The sequence below is a fragment of the Typha latifolia genome, chromosome 12, assembly GCF_019914945.1.
Source record: "Typha latifolia isolate L0001 chromosome 12, TyphaL0001v2, whole genome shotgun sequence".
NCBI lineage: Eukaryota > Viridiplantae > Streptophyta > Magnoliopsida > Poales > Typhaceae > Typha > Typha latifolia.
This window is the reverse complement of record NC_133097.1, coordinates 5,525,909-5,549,384: the sequence shown is the minus strand read 5'-3', so window position 1 is coordinate 5,549,384 and position 23,476 is coordinate 5,525,909. Positions and strand designations below refer to the sequence as shown.

General features: G+C 36.8%; 2 protein-coding genes across 6 annotated transcripts; one reads left to right on the top strand and one right to left on the bottom strand.

Annotated features, from left to right (window-relative positions):
* The first annotated feature begins 354 nt into the window (after positions 1-354).
* LOC140799218 (LEC14B homolog) lies at positions 355-15,399 on the top strand. Of its 5 annotated transcripts, none has more exons than XM_073153410.1 (11): positions 358-508; positions 657-704; positions 858-1,319; positions 1,413-1,532; positions 8,441-8,518; positions 9,445-9,624; positions 10,369-10,446; positions 10,650-10,822; positions 13,557-13,712; positions 13,950-14,010; positions 14,925-15,399. In XM_073153410.1, the coding sequence occupies exons 3-11, from the start codon at positions 957-959 to the stop codon at positions 15,078-15,080; spliced, it is 1,365 nt and encodes a 454-aa protein (XP_073009511.1). In that variant the 5' UTR covers positions 358-508; positions 657-704; positions 858-956; the 3' UTR covers positions 15,081-15,399. The 5 variants fall into 5 exon arrangements, with proteins under 5 accessions (XP_073009509.1, XP_073009511.1, XP_073009512.1 ...); XM_073153411.1 differs by having other exon boundaries at positions 434-508; positions 657-712; XM_073153412.1 differs by having other exon boundaries at positions 440-508; positions 657-778.
* A 1,085-nt stretch (positions 15,400-16,484) lies between these two features.
* On the bottom strand, positions 16,485-18,915 carry LOC140799445 (uncharacterized). The gene has a single exon (XM_073153790.1). The coding sequence runs from the start codon at positions 18,568-18,570 to the stop codon at positions 16,777-16,779; it is 1,794 nt and encodes a 597-aa protein (XP_073009891.1). The 5' UTR covers positions 18,571-18,915; the 3' UTR covers positions 16,485-16,776.
* Positions 18,916-23,476: the final 4,561 nt, after the last annotated feature.

Below are 23,476 nucleotides of genomic sequence, written 5' to 3'. Positions count from 1 at the left end.
TGACAGATTTAGAACATCAACAATTAGGTAAGATATAAAATATAATAAAATAAAGAGATAATTTTACTTAGACTTCCTAAACTGTGATAATTAAGGATTAAAGTGAAATTATCTCTAAAGTAAACTAATCCAAATCCAAATCCAAATAATATATATTAGATTATTATTTAATAAGATTGGTCAATTTTAAGATACTTTTGTGGTTAGCGGATCAAAGAAGTACTCGGTGACCGTACACGCATCCTTACCTTCTCGGGGATCCGTAAATCTCCTACTACAAGCCACCCTCCACTAGCAAATCGACACATGACACTCTTCTCCATTACAAGCGACGTGTCATCCCGTAAGAAATCCGTCGTACCAAACTCCCAACTATTCTAGAGCAAAGCGTCCTCAATATCCATCGGATATTTCTTCGTCTCCGCCTTTTTTACCCGAATCCCCCCAAATCGCGAACTCTATATTGCTTTGTAGAGCTAGAACTCAAACTCTCGCGCTACAATTCCAGGCAAGCGATTCGGAGCTTCCTCTTTAATTTCTTTTCTCGCGCCGCGAATTTTTCCCCTAATAGTTTGTGTCCCGATTCTCGGTAAATCTGCTCTATTTTGAGGAATTTGCTTCTGATTGTTGACTAACTTTGCACGTTTCTTGATCAGAAATCGTCGCCTCAAGCATTGTTGCTCCAAATGAGGGAGTTTTTTTTTGTGCGTGTGTACGGAATGTGTTTGTTATTGTTCATATGTTTACTACTCATTACGTTTGGTGCATTTCTTAGTTGGTTCGTTCAATTTTAATTTCGTTTGGTGGATATATGTGTAGTTCTTATGCTTGCTAATCTTGCTTATTGATTGTTACAGAAGGATAGTTTGCGAATTGGGACTTATTTGGCTTTGAGAGGAATCATATATGGATATGGGCATATGTAGGTAATAAGTAAGCATATTTTGTATTCCAATATGCGTGGAAGACGGCGGATTACTCGAGGAGGATCATCTCGACAGAAGGATCTAATACTTCCGGATGAAGTATTTGTCATCGATGAGGAAATTGCTCATCTCACCAGGCTTAGATCAGAACCGAGTGATAAAATGCGTAAAGTTATCCGTACAGGGAGGAAGATGCCAATCTCAATATTTAAGATGTTATCCGGAAGAGAATCTAATTGTTCCGGAATGGGGAGATTCTCGTTATCTGATCGCTCCTATCTGCTTGGTCAATACGGGCCTCATAAAGGTCCGTGCTGTGTGGATAGCATGGATAGTGAAGCTTATGTCTCGCAGTTCTCTCTTGATGGTTCGCTTTTTGTAGCTGGATTTAGGGTATGTAGTAGGATTTATATTGCAGTAGTTTATAGCTCAACTCTTGCCTTATTTAATTTCATTAAAATCTAAATTTTCTATATTGTTAATCAGGGCAGCCAAATCAAAATATATGATGTTGTCAATGGCTGGAAAGTGCAGAAGGACATTAGTGCCAGAAGTTTGCGATGGACGATAACTGATACTTCTCTTTCACCTGATCAACGGTATCTTGTAAGTCTCCATAGCAGTTAAATGACCACTTCAAAATATTAGTTGCTTTAGGTCCACCAGTTTAAATTCTTTGAATTCACTTGTATCTGATATTTATTGTAGTGGAACTGAACTAGTAAATGTTTCCCTTTTCACATGTATGCCCTTATTGCTAATCATGTCTGATAAACCAAGAAGGTCAGATCCCAATTTTGCAATCTTTAGTTTTTAAGTTGGCTGATTTGTAGTTGCCGGCATGACTTGAATCCAACTATTCACATGCACTACAAATAAGAAGCATTGTCTAAACTAATCATCATTTTTCTTTGATTGAACTTGGTTTCAAATTTCTAGTGAGGACTCGTTTGGAGCTGTTGTCTTACTAGTTGGTTGTACTCGCTAATTCTATGGTTGAGCCTGTTTCAATGCATGTGCTTTAACTTGATTGGGAAATTTGGTTAACAAGGAAAAGACATGCCATTTTTAGGCTCAATTTGATTGTTATCTGACATGAAAACCTTAAAATGGAATGCCTCAAATGTTTTTGTTATATTAGGTTTATTATGGATACATGTGGTATAAAGTTTGTGTACGTTACAAAATTCTTTCTACTTTGTTGCTAAACATCTTAGTGTGGTTTAGTTCTAGACAAAATAGTGAATAAAGGGTACCCCAATTTATGAGGCTCTTGCCTATGTGGGATTTGGGGAGAGAGATGTGCACAGATGTACCTGCTTCCAATAAAGGTTGTTTCCAAGTTTTGAAACTGTGTCCAAGAGGAAGCCCTATTGTCTTGGATCCAAAGGGCAAAACCTTACCATTACACCACGTGACATCCTCTCCTGCAAGAAATAGTAGTATATTAAAAATTTAAAATGATTGTTATACTTGATTGGGCTTATAGTGTATGATCGAACTAACTTTATGCAAGTGAAAGCCTTATTGTCTTCGCTGGCAATTAATATTACACTTAAATATTTGGAATATCTTGATTGCTGCTTAAGCATAATGGTCGGGTAGTTTAGTGACTTTTGTGAACATGTGAGACTTGTATGAAATTAGGTTAATTCAGTAGTTCAGCTTAGGCAGGTAGACAACAAATTCTTAGTTGTTCGCACAAATACACTCAAGTAAAGAGAGCCTTATATCATGACATAGATGGATGGGTTTGGTGCAAGATCTCAAACAATGTTATTGTGCTGACTCATAAGTAGTAATGAGTGTATATAAGACCAAGGTTCATAGTTTCACCTGATCTTGACCCTAGACTAGTTTCAATGGGGTATCGAGTCGGTCCGAATCGGACCATTTTAGCTGGATCAAATTCCATCTAGCCAAAACAACCTAGATATGAGACTCACCGCATCTATTAAAACACCCTGACAATCCATCAAAATAGAAGTCAAGCAAGCTCCTCCTCTGACAGATTCGATGGCACCAACTTTGACGACCTTAGGTATGATGCGAACTGAGTCAGATAGGATCGTATTATGAGGACATTGAGCTTGATTGATCGATTCTATTTATTTTTTAATTAATTCATGTTTATCTCTTATGTAAGGCCTTTAGATAAGTTTAGTTATGTCATGTAAGCTCTTAAGACAAGTCTAGTTAAATCATGTAAGCCACTAAAATAAATTTAATTAAATTATATAAGGTTCTAATGCAAGTTCAATTAAGTCATGTAAGCCTTTAAGGTAAATCTTAGCTCGAGCCATATAAATCTTTAGGATTAAGTTCGAGTAGGACTCGTTATACCCGACCTCTATATATGGAGGGACTATGCTTTTTTGTTTATTTATCCAAGCATCCAATGAAGAATTTATAATTATGTTTTAGTTTTAGACTATCTTAAGAGTAAGAGTAAGATAATCTAGGAGTATAAGTAAATTAATTATAGTCGAGCAGATCTAACTTAAAACTCTATATCTACTCCCAATCTATATCCACCATCTATCTCTACGAGTCACCCACTCACACGACCGATCACCACCATTCACGGCTGTCCGCCACTCTCCGACGACCTCCACAACATCGGTTTTTTCTATTTCTGTTCCATTCTGACCTTGCTCCACTATTTTAGTCATAACTTTCCATCTGGATCTTCGATTGACTTTATTCCAAAGCCATTAGATTTGAGACTTTCGAGGTTACTACCTGTCAAAATCTCAGGATCATCCTGTGAACGGATAGTTCCAGATCTAGTTCGTAACAAGGTAAGTCCTTTTTCTCTCTTTTTCATTTGTTTTGCCTTTTTAATTTCTCCTCTCTCTCTCTCTCTCTCTCTCTCTCTCTCTCTCTCTCTCTCTCTGCGATCTCCCCACCTTGTCTCTTTCTCCGGCAACCTCTCCACCTCTTTCTCTCTTCGACGATCTCCCCACCTCTCTTTCCCTTCTTTACTCTTCTATCTTCCTCTCTGTTCAGCACAAGAGAGAGAGAGAGAGAGAGTGGAATAGAAGAAGAGTGCAACCTTTTATTTTTCTTAGACTTCTAACACTCAGTCGAGGAGAGGACATGGGTGAGAGAGATAGTGGGAGAGAGAGAGAGAGTGAGTGGGTTTTTTTAATTTTTGGATTTAATATATGAGAAATTCATATTTTATTTTTCTTATATATATTTTAAATTTTCAAGATTTTTTCTGTATTTTAAAATAATTTTGTAGATTTTTATGTAGTTAAAATAGTTTGATACTGAAATCTGATTCTAGCAGTTGAATACGTATCATTTTTTTAGCAGCCGATCCCGATATTTTAAACCTTGTATAAGTCCTAGACCCTTACGGAGGTAAATGCAACATAGCTTTTGACTTTGAAGCATGCGCAATGCGACGTAGCTTTATAGATTATTAGGTGCACATCTTATTTGTAATTAATTTCTTATGTGTGCTTAGCTATGCTTGTTTTATTTTAATTGGATTGCCTCATCTCACCAACGGTATTGTGATCCCTATGAAATATTGGACTATCTAAATATCACTAGTATATTTGCTAGTGCTCCAAATAGTAATATTGAAGATGATAATAATATTGTTTGATGATTGATGCTTGAGAGTTTTGCCCCATAAACCTAAGATAGGTTTTAGATTACACATTCTCTCCATTTTATGTTTCTATTGCAAAATCACCTAAATTTACTATTTTCTGACCATATTACCCCTACTTTATTTTTGAGCGGGAGAAAGAAAGTTTTGCTTTTCATTTATTGCCAGTTTGTTATTTTTCAAAAGCAAACAATGCTTTTTTAGAGAAATCAGTACCTTTTTAACCCAAGGAATAATTTCTTTTCTTCTTTCTATTACCAGGATTTTATCTAAACAAACTTGCCATCATTTTTTTTCACAAACCATATAGGAGTTCATAAGCATACTAGTGAGCCTTTTTTTATATGATTTAGTTTAGTATTTAAGTTATTTTTGAACATATATATATTAGGGGTGTAAACGAGCCGAGCCTGAGCAAGCCGTCTCTGGCTCAGGCTCGGCTCGAAATTAGTTTCGAGCCTCATAATGTTGCTCAGGCTCGGCTCAGCTTAACCCGAGCCGAGCTCGAGCCTAACCGAGCCCGAGCCGAGCCCGAGCTCGTGGGTGGTGGCGACATGGACAGCGGCTTGTCAAAGGAGTCGGAGACGGATGGAGGAGGCCAACGGCAGAGGAGGAGGAGGAGGAGGCCGACGGAGAGGAAGGCGTGGCGCCGTGGTGGTGGCGTGCCGTCGTTGCCGATGGAGGCCGACGGGGAGGGAAGAGGTGGCGACATGTGGGGTGAGGTTAGGAGTGGTGATCGGGTGGATGAGGGTGAGAGTGAAGGTGAGGGTGGGGTGGGAGAATTGAGGATGGGGAAGGTGATGTGATGGGAAAGGTGAAGTAATTAATGAGGGTGGGGTAGGTGAGGGTAGGTGAGGGTGGGGTAGGTGAGGGTGATGAATGTTGTGTTACGGGTGAGAATGAGTTAGTGAGGGACACGTGGCAATATTTCTTTATGCCACGTGTCCTTAGTCATAGGGAGTCAGGCTATCGAGCCGAGCCTGAGCGAGCCGGCTCCAGCTCAGGCTCGGCTCGATATTAATTTCGAGCCTATTATGATGGCTCGGGCTCGGCTCAGCTCTGATCGAGCCGAGCCGGACTCGAGCTTCACCCGAGCCGAGCCCGAGTTGCTCGTCAAGCCTGACAGCCCTAATATATATATATATGTATATATTTTATAGGGAAATTTGCATATAGCACTCAGTCTTTTAATAAAATTATGTTTTATATCCTACATTTTTATTATTTATAAATCGAGCCCTATGATTTAGCGAATATGTGTAGAAAATACCATGTCATAAAATTAGTTGATTAAACTTAACTAAATCTCTGAGTTAAGTTAACTATACTAAAAAATTATGAAAATACTCTCAACTAAGTCATATTAAGGGCATTTTAGTTATTTTAGAACTAAGGGTATTTTAGAAATAAAATATCTCTACTTAACGGAATATTCTCATGGTGTTAGTTCAAATCTAATCCTAAGTGTTTTTTGCATATATTCGTTAAATTATAGGGCTCAATTTGCAAATAGTGAAAATATAGAGTGTAAACCATAATTATGTTATAAAGCAGGGTGTTATATACAAATTTTCCTATTCTATAACAACAGATTACGACTACAATATATATTTAATATTTTCATCATATCATTCTCATATGAATTTCGATTGGTATTATTTTACTTGCGTTGGAGAGCTTATTCAGTACTCTACAAGTTATCTCTTACGAGTATCTTCAAGTTAGACCATTTCAGGGGTTAAATATTCATTTGAAAATAACAATTTTAAAAAATAACATATAACTGAAATAATCCATTACGAAATAATGAATCAACTTTTGTTCACATTTATGCTCATATCATTCTTATATGAATTCTAGTTGGTATTATTTTATATGCATTGGAAAGATTATTCAGTCATCTACAATTTATTCTCTCATGAATATCTTTAAATTTGATAATTTCTAATGCATATAAAATTTTAAACCCTTAAAATAATTGAATTTGAAGATATTCATAAGAAATGAATTTATAGAGGATTGCATAAGCTTTCCAATGCAATCAAAATAGTATCAATTGAAGTTCATATAATGAGATGATGGAAATACTAGACATATATCATATTCAGTAATCTATTGTTATATGAAAAATTAATAATATGTTCAATAATAACTTTAGGTAAATATTTGACTACCAAAGTAAATCATATAAAAGAAGGGCTGACTTATAGGCTTATGGGCTTGTATATGGTTTGTGAAGAGTGAAGACAATAATGGTAAGTTTGTTTAGATAGAATGCTTGTTAGAGAAAGAAGAAGGAAAATATTTTATTCCTTAGGTTAAAAAGATACTGGTTTCTTTGAAAATAGTACTGTTTTTTTTGGAAAAGGACAAACTGGCATTAAATGAAACACAACTTTTTCTCTCCATCTCAAAAATAAAGCAGGGGTAATATGGTCAGAAAATAGTAAAATGGGTAATTTTGCAATGAAAACATAAGACGGGGAGAACGTGTAATCTGAAACCTATCTTAGATTCATAGGGCAAAACTCTCCTGATGCTTCTAATAAAGGCATAAAGTTTTACATACTTTTCAGAGTAGTGTTGTTTGACAACTGATGTTTTTAATGAGGGGGTGAAATTTCACATCTTCTTTCGCTCTTTACTTAGTTATCAAGTAATTGGGTAGTGAGCATGTATAAATTACATTGAAAGCAGACTAAAGAGTTGGTGCTCTTTTGATCCTTTGAGCATAATTTGGAACAATTTTTACATGTAGTCTGAGCCAGATGTTTGAACAGCATAATGAAATTGCCAGCATTTGTGTTCTTGATCTTAGGTACTCTGGAAGATAGACGACATAAGATTGGGAAATGTAACTAGTCTCCTTCAATATATTAGTACTTCAGGAATTCAATTTCAAAGTGCCATTTTGAAGTGACTAGAGACTAGAGAGGCCATTGTGCTTTCTTAATGAAAGAAGGTGTTGCACAGATTGAAACAAAACCTGTTAGGGAAATCAACAAGTAGCTATTGACTTGTACAAAAGTAAAAGGAAATCCTAATTTATGCAAATAGTTATATTTAAGATATAAAAAGCATAACATGCTAGTTTGCTTTTATAATGGTTATCTTTGAAAATAATGTGTTGAACTTCTTACATGTTGACCATAAATCAATATTTTGCAAGTTCCTGTTATGGCCTTTCTTTGGATCTTGACTCAACTTTCTTGTTTTCCTTGAAATCACAAAACTTGCAGCTTTTGACCTAGTTAGACTCTATTCCAGCTTTAGAGATTTATATGGAGGTTGACTGAGAAATTAATCAATCCTTTAGATGTTAGGAATTGTTTTGATTCAGTGAGTACAAGGTTTTGTTAGCTTGCATGCTATCAAGCAGTGTAACATCTCCAAGTGCTAAAGAATGTAGAGAAAGAAACAGATATCTTTAGAGAAATGTATGCGTAAAATCTTGTCTACATATGAGTTTTGCTCAGGTAGAAGTACAGTATTTTTTGGAATTTTTAAGAAAGTTCATCTTTAAATTGCTTCATGAATATTTTTCGGTGTTTCACACGTGTATCTCTGCTCTAAACATGATTTATAATTTATAATTTCATTCTTGATGTATCTTTCCTTGGCATTCACTTATCGTAAATATCATTGAACCATCCATACTCTATATAGTGTGTGTGAAAGACAGTCATATATGGTACTATAATTGTACCATACAATTTTCTAGACAAAAAATTTTAACATTCTTAAAAATAGTAAAAGATTAAATCGATTCATTCAGAATTACCTGTGTTAGTCACATATTTGTGATTTGGGATATTGCACTTAACAAATTAATGTTCCATAGTTAATCTTTTATGGTGTTCTCATTTAAGTTTAATTAATCCTTTTGCAGGTTTATTCCAGTCTGTCACCTGTTGTACACTTGGTGAACGTGCAGAGTGCTGCAAAAGAGTCGTGCGCCAATGTTACTGTATGTTCATCAGCAAGTTGTTTATTTCTGTTAAAAGGGTAAAACAGTAAAAAAAATGGAAGTCCTAATTTTTAGAATTTTTTTTACCGTTAGCTTATCTTTTTTAAAAAACATTTATGTTCCTCCATTTTTAAAAAAATAAATAATATATTAAAAAAATTTAAACAGTACAGAGAGTACTGTACAGGGCTAATAATTGATTGGATAGGTGTGCTAAAAAAATGTAAAACAGTATAGTATCAAAATTCCCATTGATTTTCATTGTAGCAGAACGGGCAGGCTATTGTAGCAGAACCGGGGGCCAAATGGGTGGGCTTCTAGGCTGGCCCGTGCTGCCCATGGGTAGTTTGGGCATGGGCTGGCCAGGCCCAAACCGGGCCAAGTTGGGCCGGGCACGGGTGAGCTAGGCCTTTGATCAGGTCTAATTATAGGCTTAAGCCTGGCTCAGACCCGGTTTGGGCCTAGCCGGGCATGAGCAAGCTGGGCCTTTGATCAGGTCTAATTATAGGCCTTGCATGATAACTAGTTGGTGCAGTCTAACTTCTCAAGGTTATAATGATAGTTTAACATGGAGGGCATGTTGTAAGTAAATGATTGTGTTGATGTAGTTTGAACAGATGGGCATTATTAAATTACTAAAACATGATATTTTCTACATAGTTCTTCTTTCATCATCTCAGACTATCACAATCTCTTGGCAGATAATAATTAATGATTTAAGTATCTCTAAGTATGAATATGTGAGGTGAATAATAAATGACAAGAGTAAATGATAAATACTATGTTGTTCATACCCTGATTTTTGCCAGCCTTTTTGTTCTGTCATCTTTTTTAAATTAGACCTTCTGATACAGCTGTTATATTAGTATTTTTACCTTCAATTAATGTGAGTTATCTTCTTTTAATGTTGTATTGTTTTTATTTAGGATATACATGAGGGCCTGGACTTCACTGACTATGCCGAAGATGAAGAATTATCCTTCGGAATATTTTCTGTAAAGTTTTCAACTGATGGTAGAGAGCTTGTTGCTGGTAGTAATAATGAGTCAATATATATCTACGATCTGGAAGCAAGTAAACTGGCATTGCGTTTTCCAGCTCACACAGTATGGAAATTCTCCTTTGAATATATATATATATATATATATATATATCTTTTCTAACTATACCATAAATGTGAATGTGTTCAATTAATTATAGTAGGTCTTCAAGTTCTAAAGTAAAAATATGTAGTGGGTAGAGGAATAAGTTTGGATTAATCGTTAGCATATGAATCTTTACCTTTTGGGCGAATTATCAATGAAAACAGCCTGTATGATGTTATCTTGTGGCTTTTCATGCAAATCCTGACCTGTTTCTACTGCACATATGATATATCTTCTTTACTATCATTATCTGCATCTTAATGTTGAATCACTTTGTTGGAGGCTGAAGATGATAATAACTTTTCTACATTGGAGATCTTTAGAATTTCTTCCTGGCCTTGGTCTAACTGAAGTTCATGTCTATTTTTTTGGCTTGCTGAAATCCTTTAGCTGTGAAATTTTAGCAATTTAAAGAATAACTTAATCAATTTAATTAATATATGCCCAATTTTGTTGAACTTCACTTCTATAATATGCCAACACATATTTTTCCAGATCTTGTCCATCACATCCTCCCAACGAATTGGAACTTGCTGATGATGAAGTACTTGTGAAGTATTTGTGACTCTTTCTTAGTCTTTTCTTTTCTGCAATCTAAAAATCCTTCCAAACTTTTTATATCTATTTCATGGTTATTCTTGCAAATTATTAATTGAAGTGTAACTTCTTTTCTGAAAACCCCTTTTTTTTTGGTTGCTTCTCCAGGCTGATGTCAATGCTGTCACCTTTGCTGATGAAACTGGCCATCTTATATTTTCTGGGAGTGATGACAGTCTGTGTAAGGTCAGTTGCTCCTCAGTAATCTGCTCTGCAGAAACTGTGGCATTTTCCTGGTTAATGTTCTGATTCCGCAATACGTAACCAATAATCTTAGAAAGGCCCAAATAGAGTTAGTACTGATTTGTAGACGTCCACATGGTGCTCTTCTTCATTGTTACCCTTGCCTTTTCTTCACTAAAAATGTATGGGTATATTCTATCATTCAGGTTTGGGATAGGCGTTGTTTTACAAAGGGAAAACCAGCAGGTGTTTTGGCAGGTCATTTACATGGCATTACATTTATTGATAGTCGCAGAGATGGGCGTTATTTGATCTCCAATGGTAAAGATCAAACTATCAAACTTTGGGATATCAGGAGAATGTCCTCCACAATTAAATTGTAAGTGTTCGCTTACCTTTTATATCATAAATTTATTAAATATACTTGCATCTCGATTTGTAGCAATTAGAAAAGGCCATTACATGATACCCATATTGGGTTAGAGATATCTTACCTCTTATACTTATGTTTAAAGTCACTTATTTTTTGTATGAATGTTTAAAAACACTTTACCCACTTGTACAATTTTTTGTATCAAATCAGTCACTGTACTTATAACTAAAATGAAATGGTCATTTCTGATTAAATTTAACATGATGGTCATAAATTAACAAAATACCCCCACTCGTCTTGTTCCTCACACAACACCCCACACCCACCCCCTAACAATGGAAGTAAGAAAAGAAAGAAAAAAAAAACCCTAGCTACCTAGCCGGTAGCCACTAAGCTCTTCTCCTCTCCACCTTCCTCCTTCCACTTCTCACCTGCCTCCTATCTACTTCTCTTCTTCATCCTAAGCCGATCCAGAAAAAAACAAACAACATTGAGATTTTGGCTTCAATAACAAGAATGGAAGGATTAGAAACTGTAGAACAACTTATGACAGTCTTCTTGGCACATAGAGTAATTCAACTTGTTAACCATCATGAGTAGGATAATCATCTCGACTAGTTTAATGCCATGATAGAAGTTTGTGATCATAATAGTATGTTCAGATGACAGTAGAAGTTCTCATTCCACTGCACAAAAGAATGAGATTTTGTGGTATAGTCTTTTTTTTAACATTTAATCAGTCTTTAAAATGTAGTTCTTTTCAGACTCTTGCATGCTGTATTGGTTTTCTGAGTAACTTGTTTGACTCGATTTGATATGAAGAATTGCAACTTAAGAAAAAAAAAAGAAAATAGTAGAGAAGCCTGTGGTATCATATATCTCCATCTTGGATTTGTATAAATCGCTTCGTGACACATAAGATTTGTTATGGATTTTTAAGATTGAAAGGTGGATTGTTCCAATTAAGAGATGGATATTTAATTGAGGTTTTGACTTCAATAACAAGAATGGAGGGATCAAAATTTAAAAGACAGATTTGAAGACTCATTTCAAACTAAAAATGAATACTTCCGTCTGGTGACATCAAAATAGGCAATAAAAAGGACACAATTTTGATTAGACACCAATTTTAAAGAGGGTTCCTTTTATAGCATTGGCTGAAATCTGCGAGGGTTTCTTGATTTTATTTTGTAATTTTATGAGATTTCTAAGTGCAAGACAATGTCTAATATTTGTGCTAATATTGACTGAATTAATAAATACTTTAGTTAATTAGTTTAATCTGCGAGTACTATCTCTCCTCTCTCCCTCTTACTGTCGCATTCCTTAACTTTTCTTTTCCTCCATTTCTTCTCTTCTTTTCTCTCTCCTCTATCTTCCCTCTCCCTTTAATTGTCGCAGCCCATTTCTTTTTTTTCCTCCATTTCTTCTCTCTCTCTCTCTCTCTCTCTCTCTCTCTCTCTCTCTCTCTCTCTCTCTCTCTCCCCCCCTTCTCTTCCCCTCTCTCGCTTTTTCTCCTTCTCTTCTTCCCCGTCCCTCTTATTGCCGCAGCCCACCTCTTTCTCTCTCTCCTTCCTGCACCCGTATCGAGCGTGATCAGCCGAAATGACCGATCCCAACCTGATCTGGCCGATACCTATCCGTTTTGGTCGATCTGACTCAGGATTGACTGAAACTGGGTTCCATGCGCCGACCCACACAAAGTGGAGGAGATGTTGCCGATGGTAACCAGCAAGCCATTCTCCATGGCCGACGGCCATGGAGCTTGCATCCACAGTGGTTCGAGCCATGAAAGCTATAACAAAAGGTACAAATGGAACGAGGCAGACGATGCAAGGCTTCTAGACCAGTGCGACAACAAAGCTGAACACAAAAGTTTAGGTATTTACAATCTATTTTATTAAACTTTAATTAAATATGTGGGATGGGAGAGGACTCACTAGTGAGTCGAGTTGTGCTCTTCAATTGCTTCGGTGCTTCAATCCGATGAGGCAACTCCGGCGGGGAAGAAAGGAAGAAGAAGAGAGAGAGAAGGAAGGAGGTGGTTTTAGCATGGGGAGAAAATGGGGTTTGGGGTTAGGTAGGGCTTCTTTTATAGGAAATTTTTTGAATCGAATTCAGAAATTCGACGTTTCGGCTAAAGATCACAGGACTATCTCCTCATCGTGTAACGAGTGAGAGGAATGGGAGGTGGGTCACATGCGCTGCATGTGATAAATTATTTTATTATTCTTTTCTGGTTATTACATCACCAGAGAGTTGATAGGTGGTTATTGCTTGCTTTGGCAATGCTTTGACGTTGGATCAACAACCCAGATTTTGGCGAGGTAAGGAGGAAAAAGAAGAAGATGGGTGACTGCAGCGTTGGAAAATGGAGGAGGTTGCTAGGGTTATATAGAGAGGAATTTTCCTAGGGTTTGGCCATTGACATTGCGACAATGTTGGCGGAATTGTCATGTGGGTTGATCAGAGTGGACAAGGAAAGGGGAGAAGAAAAGGAAGAAGGCAGGACCTTCCTCTCTCTCTCTCTCTCTATATATATATATATATATACACACACACACACACACACACACACTTTTTTTTTTCTTCTGGTTATTACACATAAGATTGAGGCTTTTATCTTCCAGAGGAAGGACTATTGACAAAGAAGCTATAAATCATCTCTATCATATCAGTTGTTAGATTCACTTTGTTGTAAGTCTACCATTCTTTAATCATTTTTGTACTGATGATGCAGTTCATTACCCAAGACATTTGAATGGGACTATCGGTGGATGTTATACCCAGTGGAAGCTAGATTTTTGCAACATACTCATGATCAGTCGTTGGCTACATTCAGAGGTCACTCAGTCCTGCGTACTCTAATTCGCTGTTATTTCTCCCCCGCACACAGGTCAGCACCTCATTGCTTTATTTATCAGATATAAGTTATTCTGGCTGCATTAAGGTGGATATATTGAAGATAGGATTAGCTTCCTTGTTACTTTAAGTTTAAAGTTTCTCCAATATTCTAATTTATGCTCCCGTCTCTATGGATACTTCTAGAGAGTGGAGCTTTGTACAGTTTCGAATTTGAATAACCTGAACACCAGAAAAGAATGATTTATATCTTCTTTTTCATTTGTTGCAGCACCGGTCAGAGGTATATCTACACTGGATCCAGTGACAAATGTGTTTACATTTATGATGTGGTAATCCAAATCGTCTTCTCTCTCATGTTTTCTGTTTATCCATTATTTTTATTTTATCAAGTACATTTTTCTCATAATTTCTCAAAATTTCTTTTAGATCTCATAAACCTTATTAAAATAAGGGATTCCCTATTTCTCAAAAATGGTATATTCTTTAGTATGGATTTGAGTGCTAGGCCTAATTAAATCTTGTTGTCTGGTGCTTTTAGAATTAAAATCCAACATACTTTTTAGCTGGCTAATTGATGCAAAATGTGGTGGAGAGAAAGAATGGAGGAGAAAATAAAGGGAGAAAAGGAATAGGGTTTCACACATCCACCCTTAATATGGTTTTACACCAATTTTCTCGAAGGAGAGCAGAGCTAAATAATCTTCATTATCTTCAAAAGAAAATACAACGAATCTATATATAGACCTACAATAAAAATAAGAAAAAGATATTATAAATAGAAAATAAACAAAAGATATCCTAAATAAATAATAATACAAAATTGATCATAATCAAATTCTTATAGAAGGATCATCAAAACTGTCCTGTGGTATACATGCCATCATGTTCAATCAGTGATGTCGGCATCAATGATGTACCAAGTGAACTTGTGCTTATTCTTAAGAGATTTGAAAATCTCTTAGATGCCTTTTAGATAAAGTCACTAGCTTTACATTTTGTGTATAGTTGATTCCAGGTTTTAACCTTACATGATTTTAGCCTCTTGGTGGAGTTCCATTCAGGGAATCCATATGAGCTCATGATTTTCTTAACAGATCCTGGAACTCAATCTAGTCTGAGCATTTTGTTATCCCTTTTTTTAGTATATAACTTTTTGTATCTTTGAAGTAGTTTGGTTGGAACTTGGAAGTGAAATGGCAGTGGTATGATGATATTGTTCTAAGTTTATTTTGCAACATTTCAGGTAAAGGGGAATATTGTGGCAAGGCTTTCATGGCACGGATCAATCATTAGGGACTGTAGTTGGCACCCTGAGATTCCGGTGCTTGTTAGCTCCTCTTGGGACGGATACATTGCGAAATGGGATGCTTCAGGGTATGATGCAGATCTCGCAGTATAACTTGTAAGATAGATCAAAGATATAAATAATCTTTGTGAACTAGTGAAGAATACCAGCCTGCAGCAAATCAGCGGGGATTGAAGTATTTATGCTCAATGTTCAATTGTTTAGCATAGATTATCGAAGAACGCCAGACATCATAAATAAGTCTGTACATAGTTTCTGGAAGGTACCATCTCTCTTTTCAAAGATTTGGTCGTCAAAATAGAAGAGACATTTTTGTATAATTTTTTATCCAAGCAAAATAGGCCCTTTGTTATTTCAGTACTTCGAATTATTGTTTTGTGAATAAGCAATAAATGTACCTGAAGTTGGAATATATGCTTGGCGACATTGACATATAGTAAATGGTATGATTGCGGCTCTGAGTCTCCAGTTGGACTCAGCCCTTAACTCGGCGAAGGCTAGGTCTTTAGCTCAGGGCTTCTCCCTGCCAAGCATTGCCTGTGATGGTCTCACTCTCACATAGCCATGGACCCTCCTACTCACGTACTAGCTATGAGCAACGGTTTAGCTAACCGTCACGTGCTCGCTACGACAGTTGGTTTGGGTTACGGTAACGGCTGTTTTGTCCTACCCGTTTGAGGTGATTAGGTAGGTGTTAGTTATCCCTGAGGTGAGAGGTACATGCAGGGCTGTCAAAAAATACCGGTCAGGCTTGCAGACTCAGCTCAGCTCGAGCTCTAAATGAACTAAGCTGATGTTTTGAGCTTGAATAAATTATCAAGCCGAGCTAAATTTTTTCAGCTCAAATTGTGCTCGAGCCAAGTTGAGCTTTTTCACCTCTTGAGCCGAGCCGAGCCGAGATGGGCCCAGCTATCTCGTCTCGTCTCGTTAACACCCCTAAGTACGTACATGTGAAACGCCTCAGATACATACAGATAGTGCTTCAACTTCATCCCTTTCTTGCTCATGTATTTTCTCAAACGTGGTGATGCTGGAGGTTTTAGAGCCTTTTGTAAGCTCTTGATGGTCCTCGTATTGCGTGGACTCGTCAAAAATGATTAAAAGAGTCACTTGGCTAGTTGGCTTGGCCATGGCAACAAGGCCAAGGCTAAAAATGGTTCTATCGACCCCCTATTACAAGTCATTTTTTTTGTCCCAAAAGAAAGTTATCCAAACAGTGAAACCAGGATTCTCTAGTCTGTAAATTAAGTTAAGTGGATTACACAACCCTTTTATGTTAATTCTATTTGAGGTCCACAATTCCTATACTACTATATAGGGTTGGCAAGGTTGATAAAATGGCTGCATCTCCAAAATTCCCCCCTATTTTGGTGACATCTTACTAGAGATTGCTCTGAAAGTTAGAAGTTCTTTTTTGTGGTAAGTTACGTAAGAGAAGCTTCCTCTCTGGGTTGGGCTTGGGCTTGGGCTTGGGCTTAGGCTTAGGCTTAGAAAATATAAAAGGAATATTACTTCATTATAGTAGGAACAAAGCTAGTTGTTCTACATCCAAAAAGGATCAAAATAATATCTATGATTGATAAACTTGACCAAAATTCATTATTAAACATGAACTAGGAGTATGTCATTCCCTCCCCAAAGATCGTCTCCCAAGTCCAGGACAATGATTTCAGTAACAAGTATGTTACTCAAATCTTTGATTGAGTCACAGCATCATCAACATCAAAAAGGAAAATTTAGCCTTCTGGATGAAATAAGCCTGAATCACACAGTTACGAGAAGGATCAGATCAGCGCACCCTCGCCGCATAAGCAAGGGATAACGCAGCCAAAACAGTTGTGGTGGCAGGATACAGCCAGGTCCACACTCCACCCTTCTTCTGCGCCTCCGCAACCACAACCGCAAGCTGCAAGACCTGGATCTCCCGGTTCAACTCTGCAATCTTCTCTACCTTTCCATCTAGTGATTCCTTAGCCTTCCAAAGTTCCTCATCTCTCTCAGCCTTGCTCTTCTTCAGCTCCTCTAGTTGCGACCGCAGGCTGCAGGTTTCCGATTTCTCAAAGTCGAGGTCTCTTGCAATAGAATCTATATCAGCTTGCAACTCTGCATTGATCTCTTTATAGCCTGTACAGGTTCCTTGCAGCTCTGACACATTGAATTGAAGCCTTTTGATCTCATTCTGTAGATTACCAAGTTCAACCTCCTTCTCAGTTTTCACACTCTCGATGACATCCTTGCTCTTCTTCAGCTCCTCCATTTGAGACTGCAGACTGGAAGTTTCCAACTTCTCAAAGTTGAGTTCTGATACAGTAGAATCTATCTCAACTTGCAACTGGGTATTGCTTTCTTTGTAGCCTCTACAGATTGCCTGCAGTTCCGACACATTGCATTGAAGCTTTTCAATCTCACACTGCAGATTACCAACCTCAACCTCCTTCTCAGCTTTCACTACCTCAATTGCATCCTTTTCCTCTTGAATCTCCTGCATCCTTCTCTTCAGAAGTTCCAACTCCCTCAGTGCTTCCATCTTCTCCGCATCAAAACGGAGCTTCATTTCATTCGTCTCCTTCTCTAAGCTATCAAATTCAACCTGAAGCCTACCTATCTCTTCTGTAGCCTTGACATTTCTCTCTTCTATGACAGAAATTTTACATTTCAGCGTTTCATCTTCTTCCTTCAGGGAATTAACGACGGCCTCCAAAAGATGAACTTCACCTTGCAGATAATTGTTTTTATCGACGAGTCCTCGACACTCCTCTTCCAAAGCCGATAGCTTCACAGCAATCGCCTGTTTTGCGGCTTTCAATGAGTCGATCTCCTCTTCCTTCGCCTCAACCTTCTCCTCCATCTCCCTGGCAAGATTATCCACCAACTTCTGGTACTCTATAAGGCTTTCTTCCATCACAATTTTCTCGCGATGCATGGAACACACAACTTCTTCTCTGTTCTTCACTTCTTTCAACAGATCGTCTCTGTCAATCTTTACCTTATCAAGATCTGCCTTAGTCTCCGAATTCCCGAACTCCAAAATCCTAACTTTGGATTCAAGCTCCAAGACAGAACTTTTCTTCTGATCAAAATCCCTCAGAATCATATCCCTCTCCGAGACGAGCAAATCTAGAGATTTCTTGATCTCACACTTATCGCCTTCCGTTGCTTCCAATCTCTCGTACGCAGATCTAAGTTCTAGCTCCAGCGCATCCACCTTCTCCCCGAGAGATCTCACCCTCTCCTCCTTCGCCGTCTTCTCCACCGCCATCACGTCAATCTTCGCTATAAGGTCGCGCCTTTCCCCCTCCGCAGCGAGCTCTAAGGTCTTGGAACCGCGCTCGAGGTCCGCGAGGGAGGAGGAGATTACGAGGCGACCGACGTCGCGCTCGACGTCGGCGAGGAAGGAGTGCTCGAGGGAGAGGTCATCGATCTGGGACTGGAGCTGGCTCACTTGCTCCCGCCGCTCAACCGTCTCCTTCAAGAGGAGGTGGTTTAAGTTCTTGAGGCTCTCCAGCTTCTCCGGCGAGGGGTTCCTTGTCGCCTGCGTCTGCGCCACCGCCACTACGGTGGAGGAAGACTTCTTCTTTGCCATTGGAGGAGGAGGAGGAGGAGCAGAAGCGCCGCCTAGGGTTTTGAGAGAGGAAGAGGAGACAGAGAGAGAAAGAGAGGAACATTGAGAAATGATAAGTTTTGAGTTATTTATAGGAGAGAGGACAGAAGGTATGGAGAGGGGGGAATTGACCGTTGGGTTTCGAAATTCGAATTCGTGGCGACGGAGACGAACGGTTGAGATTAACCCTAACTCACCTTATCGTCTTCCCCTCCGATTTTTTTTATTATGATTTCGTTTTCCAAAAAACCTCCTCTTTAATAATATATTTGCATTTTGCACATTTAGGGTTGGGATTAACCCTAAAGGTTTTGCTTAAAATCGAAGTATTTTCTAAAATTTTAATTATATCATTTTATTCTTTTATAATTTAGACTAAAATAAAAAACTATTAATTTTTTAATTATTAAAAAAAAATCCCCACCATAATTAATATTAAAATATCAAAATTGTCTTTTTCCTTCTATTAAATCTAACCATAGAATTGTATTCTTAGATGCTCTTTCAATCTCTATCTTTTTCACATCTAAGATTATTACAAGACCTGAAAAAAAGAAAAAGAAAATCTTAATTATTATCTAACTATCACAATATGATCATGGAGTGAAAAACTTTTATCATATTAAAAATATAAGTGGAAGATCTATATTTACTCAAATAATTAAGTTTATTATATCATACAAATATTATGATAATTTATACTTTCTCAATTAAATTTGAATGGAAAAAAAATAATACCTACACACATTAGCCTAAAAAAAATAAATTTTTTTTATAAATCACAGCCTACATTTTACCTATTTTATGATTCGCACCCCGTATTTGAGAATTTTATAACGCGACCCTTCATTTTTTCTTATAATATTTATTTAACATCCCGAGTTAACTTAACATATCTATAATCAAACTGAATGAAACTAGAAAGATAATGTTCTATTATAATCCACTAGAAAGATATGGTACACGTGGCAACATCTTGTTTGGTGTGTGGCTCAAGAAGATGGGTTGGTGATACATGTAGTAGCACGACCACTCAATTAAATGTGGTCCTTTTTATTTTACTCACCAACTCCTTTATTTTATTTTTTATTTTTTTATATCACACTTTAATGTGGAGATTGAAAGCCAGGAGAGGCACGAGGTTGGAAGATAAGACAATAATGCAAAAAAATTAAAAATAAAAATATTACCAGTGAAATAGGTAATATTGTTTTTAAATATATTATCTTGCATTTTATTTTTTAACAATTATATAATCTTAATAATTTATTATCCTCGTAAAATGGGTATTGATATCTTTTTATAATTACGACGAAAATTTAATTAAATTATCTCTTCGATTATTTTTTAATTTTTTCATATATTTCTCATTTGTTTAAGATCTATTTAGACAAAATTTTGATAATAAATAATCAAATTTAAATTGAAGTTTGTCTCCTATAAAGGTAAAGAATCAAATTTAAATTATCTAGTATTAAATAATATCTCCTTTAATTACGGCCTAATCATATCTATTACATTCATATCTAAGAGAGAAATCTTAACATAACAAAAGAGACGTGTAACTCAAAAGTTAAGGTGCAGGTCAACTAATCTTCTTGACTAATATGTCATTTTTTCCTAATATAATTTTGGAATCGATACTGAGAAAATCAGTACTAGGTGTAAAAATAGGCTATTATAGCCGTTATATTAGGATTATAAATTTTAGAAGAGTATTAAAGTATTTGCCTTAGAAATGATAATGATTGGGGTGATAATGATTTAAGGAGTGCTGTCCTAATCTATAACTGTAAATCCCTACTATGTTTCTAATATATACTATATATTTAAAGTAAAAGTATGCTTCTTATAGATTTACAAATCAATATGGATATTTTCTACATTAACTGTGCCCATATTAAACAAACAATGTAATTCCTCGTCTGGTTAGTACATAAGCTTCCTTTACTCTCCCTGATTTGTAAATAGCACCAAAACAGCATTCTTTCTCTCTCTAAAAATGTGCACAACTATAATCAGCAAGCATAACTTCAAGTAATGCATATTTTTCTATCTAAAATAGAGAGGTGTCATAAAGTTATCAGTTTTATTCGCATTTTGCTATCAGTCTGCTATTCGAGAAATAAAAGTGGATATTGATATATAATTTGCCAATATCTAATCTGTATTGGAACCACTTTCAAAGTTTCACCCCTATTTGGCAAGCAATGAAAACTGCAAAAATATCCCTACATTGCAGCAAAATTTTTAAACCAAGCACAAGATTGCAGTATGCATCACTCTCAAAAGAAAAACGAAAAAAAAAGCACAAGTTATACCTGGCAAATAGTTGATAGAGTTACTTGCAAGCACCTTTACTCTATTGACAACTCTTTCCACATATTTGAGACTTGAGAGGCCAATTTGGAAGTTCTCGTCATTGGGAAAGAAGGCACTATACCAAACCTAATCGAGTGCTACCTCTATGTTAATCCTGTATGAGCCTTGAAAATTTATTTGATTACCCTACATTACATAGAAAAGGAAAAGAAAAGGTATAACAAAGAAAAAAGTGAGTAAATTATGAAACAAACTACCAGAGTGAAAGATTTCATCTAAGCATGTATAAGAACCTGCAAATTATCATGTGATCAGGACACTAGGACTGGCTTTTGTATTGTTTGCACCAAGAATGAAATAATATGAAATATTTGAACTCCCCAAGATATAAATTGGATATTTTAGGTGCCATTTTAGCATGGAAAATGATCATCTATGAAGAAAAAAATATCTTACCATGCTATCATGATTAAGAAAAGAGATTGATCTAGCAGTTAGTCAACATGAAGTATCAGACAAGATTCAAACACCACTGAAATAAAGAAATTATGTGATTCACTGCTATATGCATTAGAATTGGAATCCATAGAGTTACTCTGAAGGCTGCGAGAAGAAGGTTTGCTTTCTGGCAATTGTTCATACCCTCAAATATTATGGTTTACATGGGGATGTTTACTTTGAAGCCCATGAAATGTAGAGTAAATACAATACTAGGTTTATATCAAGTAATTCTTATCTCATTGTATCACAACAAAGCAACCTCAATAACAACATTTTACTTTCATCACAAGAATGGAAAAAAACTTGTGCCATAGATTCTTTTCTCTTGAAGTCAAGCATACACAAGAGAAAGGAAAAGGAATAACATACGTGACAACAGATATGTAACACATGCATAAGTTGTTGGGGGATTTTTAGATTCATCTACATTGACAAACCACTGGCCAAATGTACTAAAGGCTAACATTATCAAGCAGCAAATACTTACCAAATCTGTAAGACATAGTTCAACTACTGGGGAATATAAATTTTTAATTTTCTTGCCTCAACTAAATGACTGACATGAAGTCCAATATCATAGATGTATTGCTACCTTTACCAAGTTCAGTATTCAGTGCCAATCTTGGCCAGGGAGAGAGATGGAATATGAGGTTCTGATACGAACCAACTTGGGGTCGATCCGAATCAGAAGTAGTTCTATACAGTCAGGGAAGAATATTCGCCAAATCTTCTCTTGATTCCGAAAAATTACGAAACAAGTTGGATTAGCTTCGTAACCTCCCAATCTACATTTTTGTTATTCAGACCCTTTTCAAGTTCAGATAATATCTGGGTTTCATCTGGTTGGCAAGCTGATAGTGGAGTTGGTGGCGGGTGTAGTCGGCTTGTAGAGATGGAGATGGCATGGATGGTTGATGACGATGGTGGTGATTAGTTAGATTGATATTTTAGAAAAGGAGGAGAAGTAGACTGGCCCTACGGGACTAGAAAGATCGACATACGAGGGAGATTTGAAGTAAGACGAAATGATTCCAACTAAAGAGGCGACGGTGGTTGGCGAAGAGAGAGGAGGGAGATTGCGGCTTGCGGCCAAGTTTAGAAAGGAGATAGGGAAAAAGCTAATTAATTCTTCGTTGATGCATACATAAGATACAAGCGATACGACTTTTATCGAGAATAAAACGTAAGAGTCCTAAACTTAGTTAAACTAGTCTTCTTTATCCTTTTCGGATTAATTCCTTGTTCTCCCGAATTTGCATAAACTTTGAATATGAAAGTTGTAGCTTATGACTTTACTGAGCTTATCCAAGTGGTTTCATAATATTCCGCCGTTTGATGAATACTAATTATTTTACTGAAACTGCCAGAATTTAACTGAACTAAACTTAGCTAATTAAATAAATTCTAACCTCCTAAAACTCCGACTAAATCACATAAGCAGAATAATTAAGATAATTAGACTCATCCATTGAGCCCAATGTCCCCATGATGTGATACGAGTTAACCCGATTTGCATCAATTCACCACGTTTCCGATCACATTATCCTCAATGTGCTTATGGTGATTTTCAAACCTTTCGTGATTGCCAAATTATTTCTTCCAACATCTGCGCTGAGTCCAAGAGCGCAAGACTTATGGTGGAGGAGGCTACGGCTGGGCCAAGTGTAGCCCAATGTGGCCCACTAGTTGGTGCTCGACCACTTAGTCCAAAACTAGGACTATACTCACCCGCAATCCAATGCAGACTTTGTAATAACCCAAAAAATAAAATAATAATAAAAAATAATAAAATAATAATAATAATAATAACCTAGAAAAAATAAATAATAATAATAATGTATAAATTAAATAAAAAAAGAGACAAAAAGAAAAAAAAATTTGGTGTTGCATGGCACGAGCTCGTGCCATGCAACTTGTGGGCGCACGTTGAGGGCGCCACGTGTGCCCACAACTGCCAACCCGGCCAACCGGGCCGGGCCAGCTAGCTGCGGCGGGCCCCGCCGCCGCACCCTTCCCCCTTCTCCATCGCCTTCCCTCTCTCTCTCTTTATATCTCTTTCTCTCTC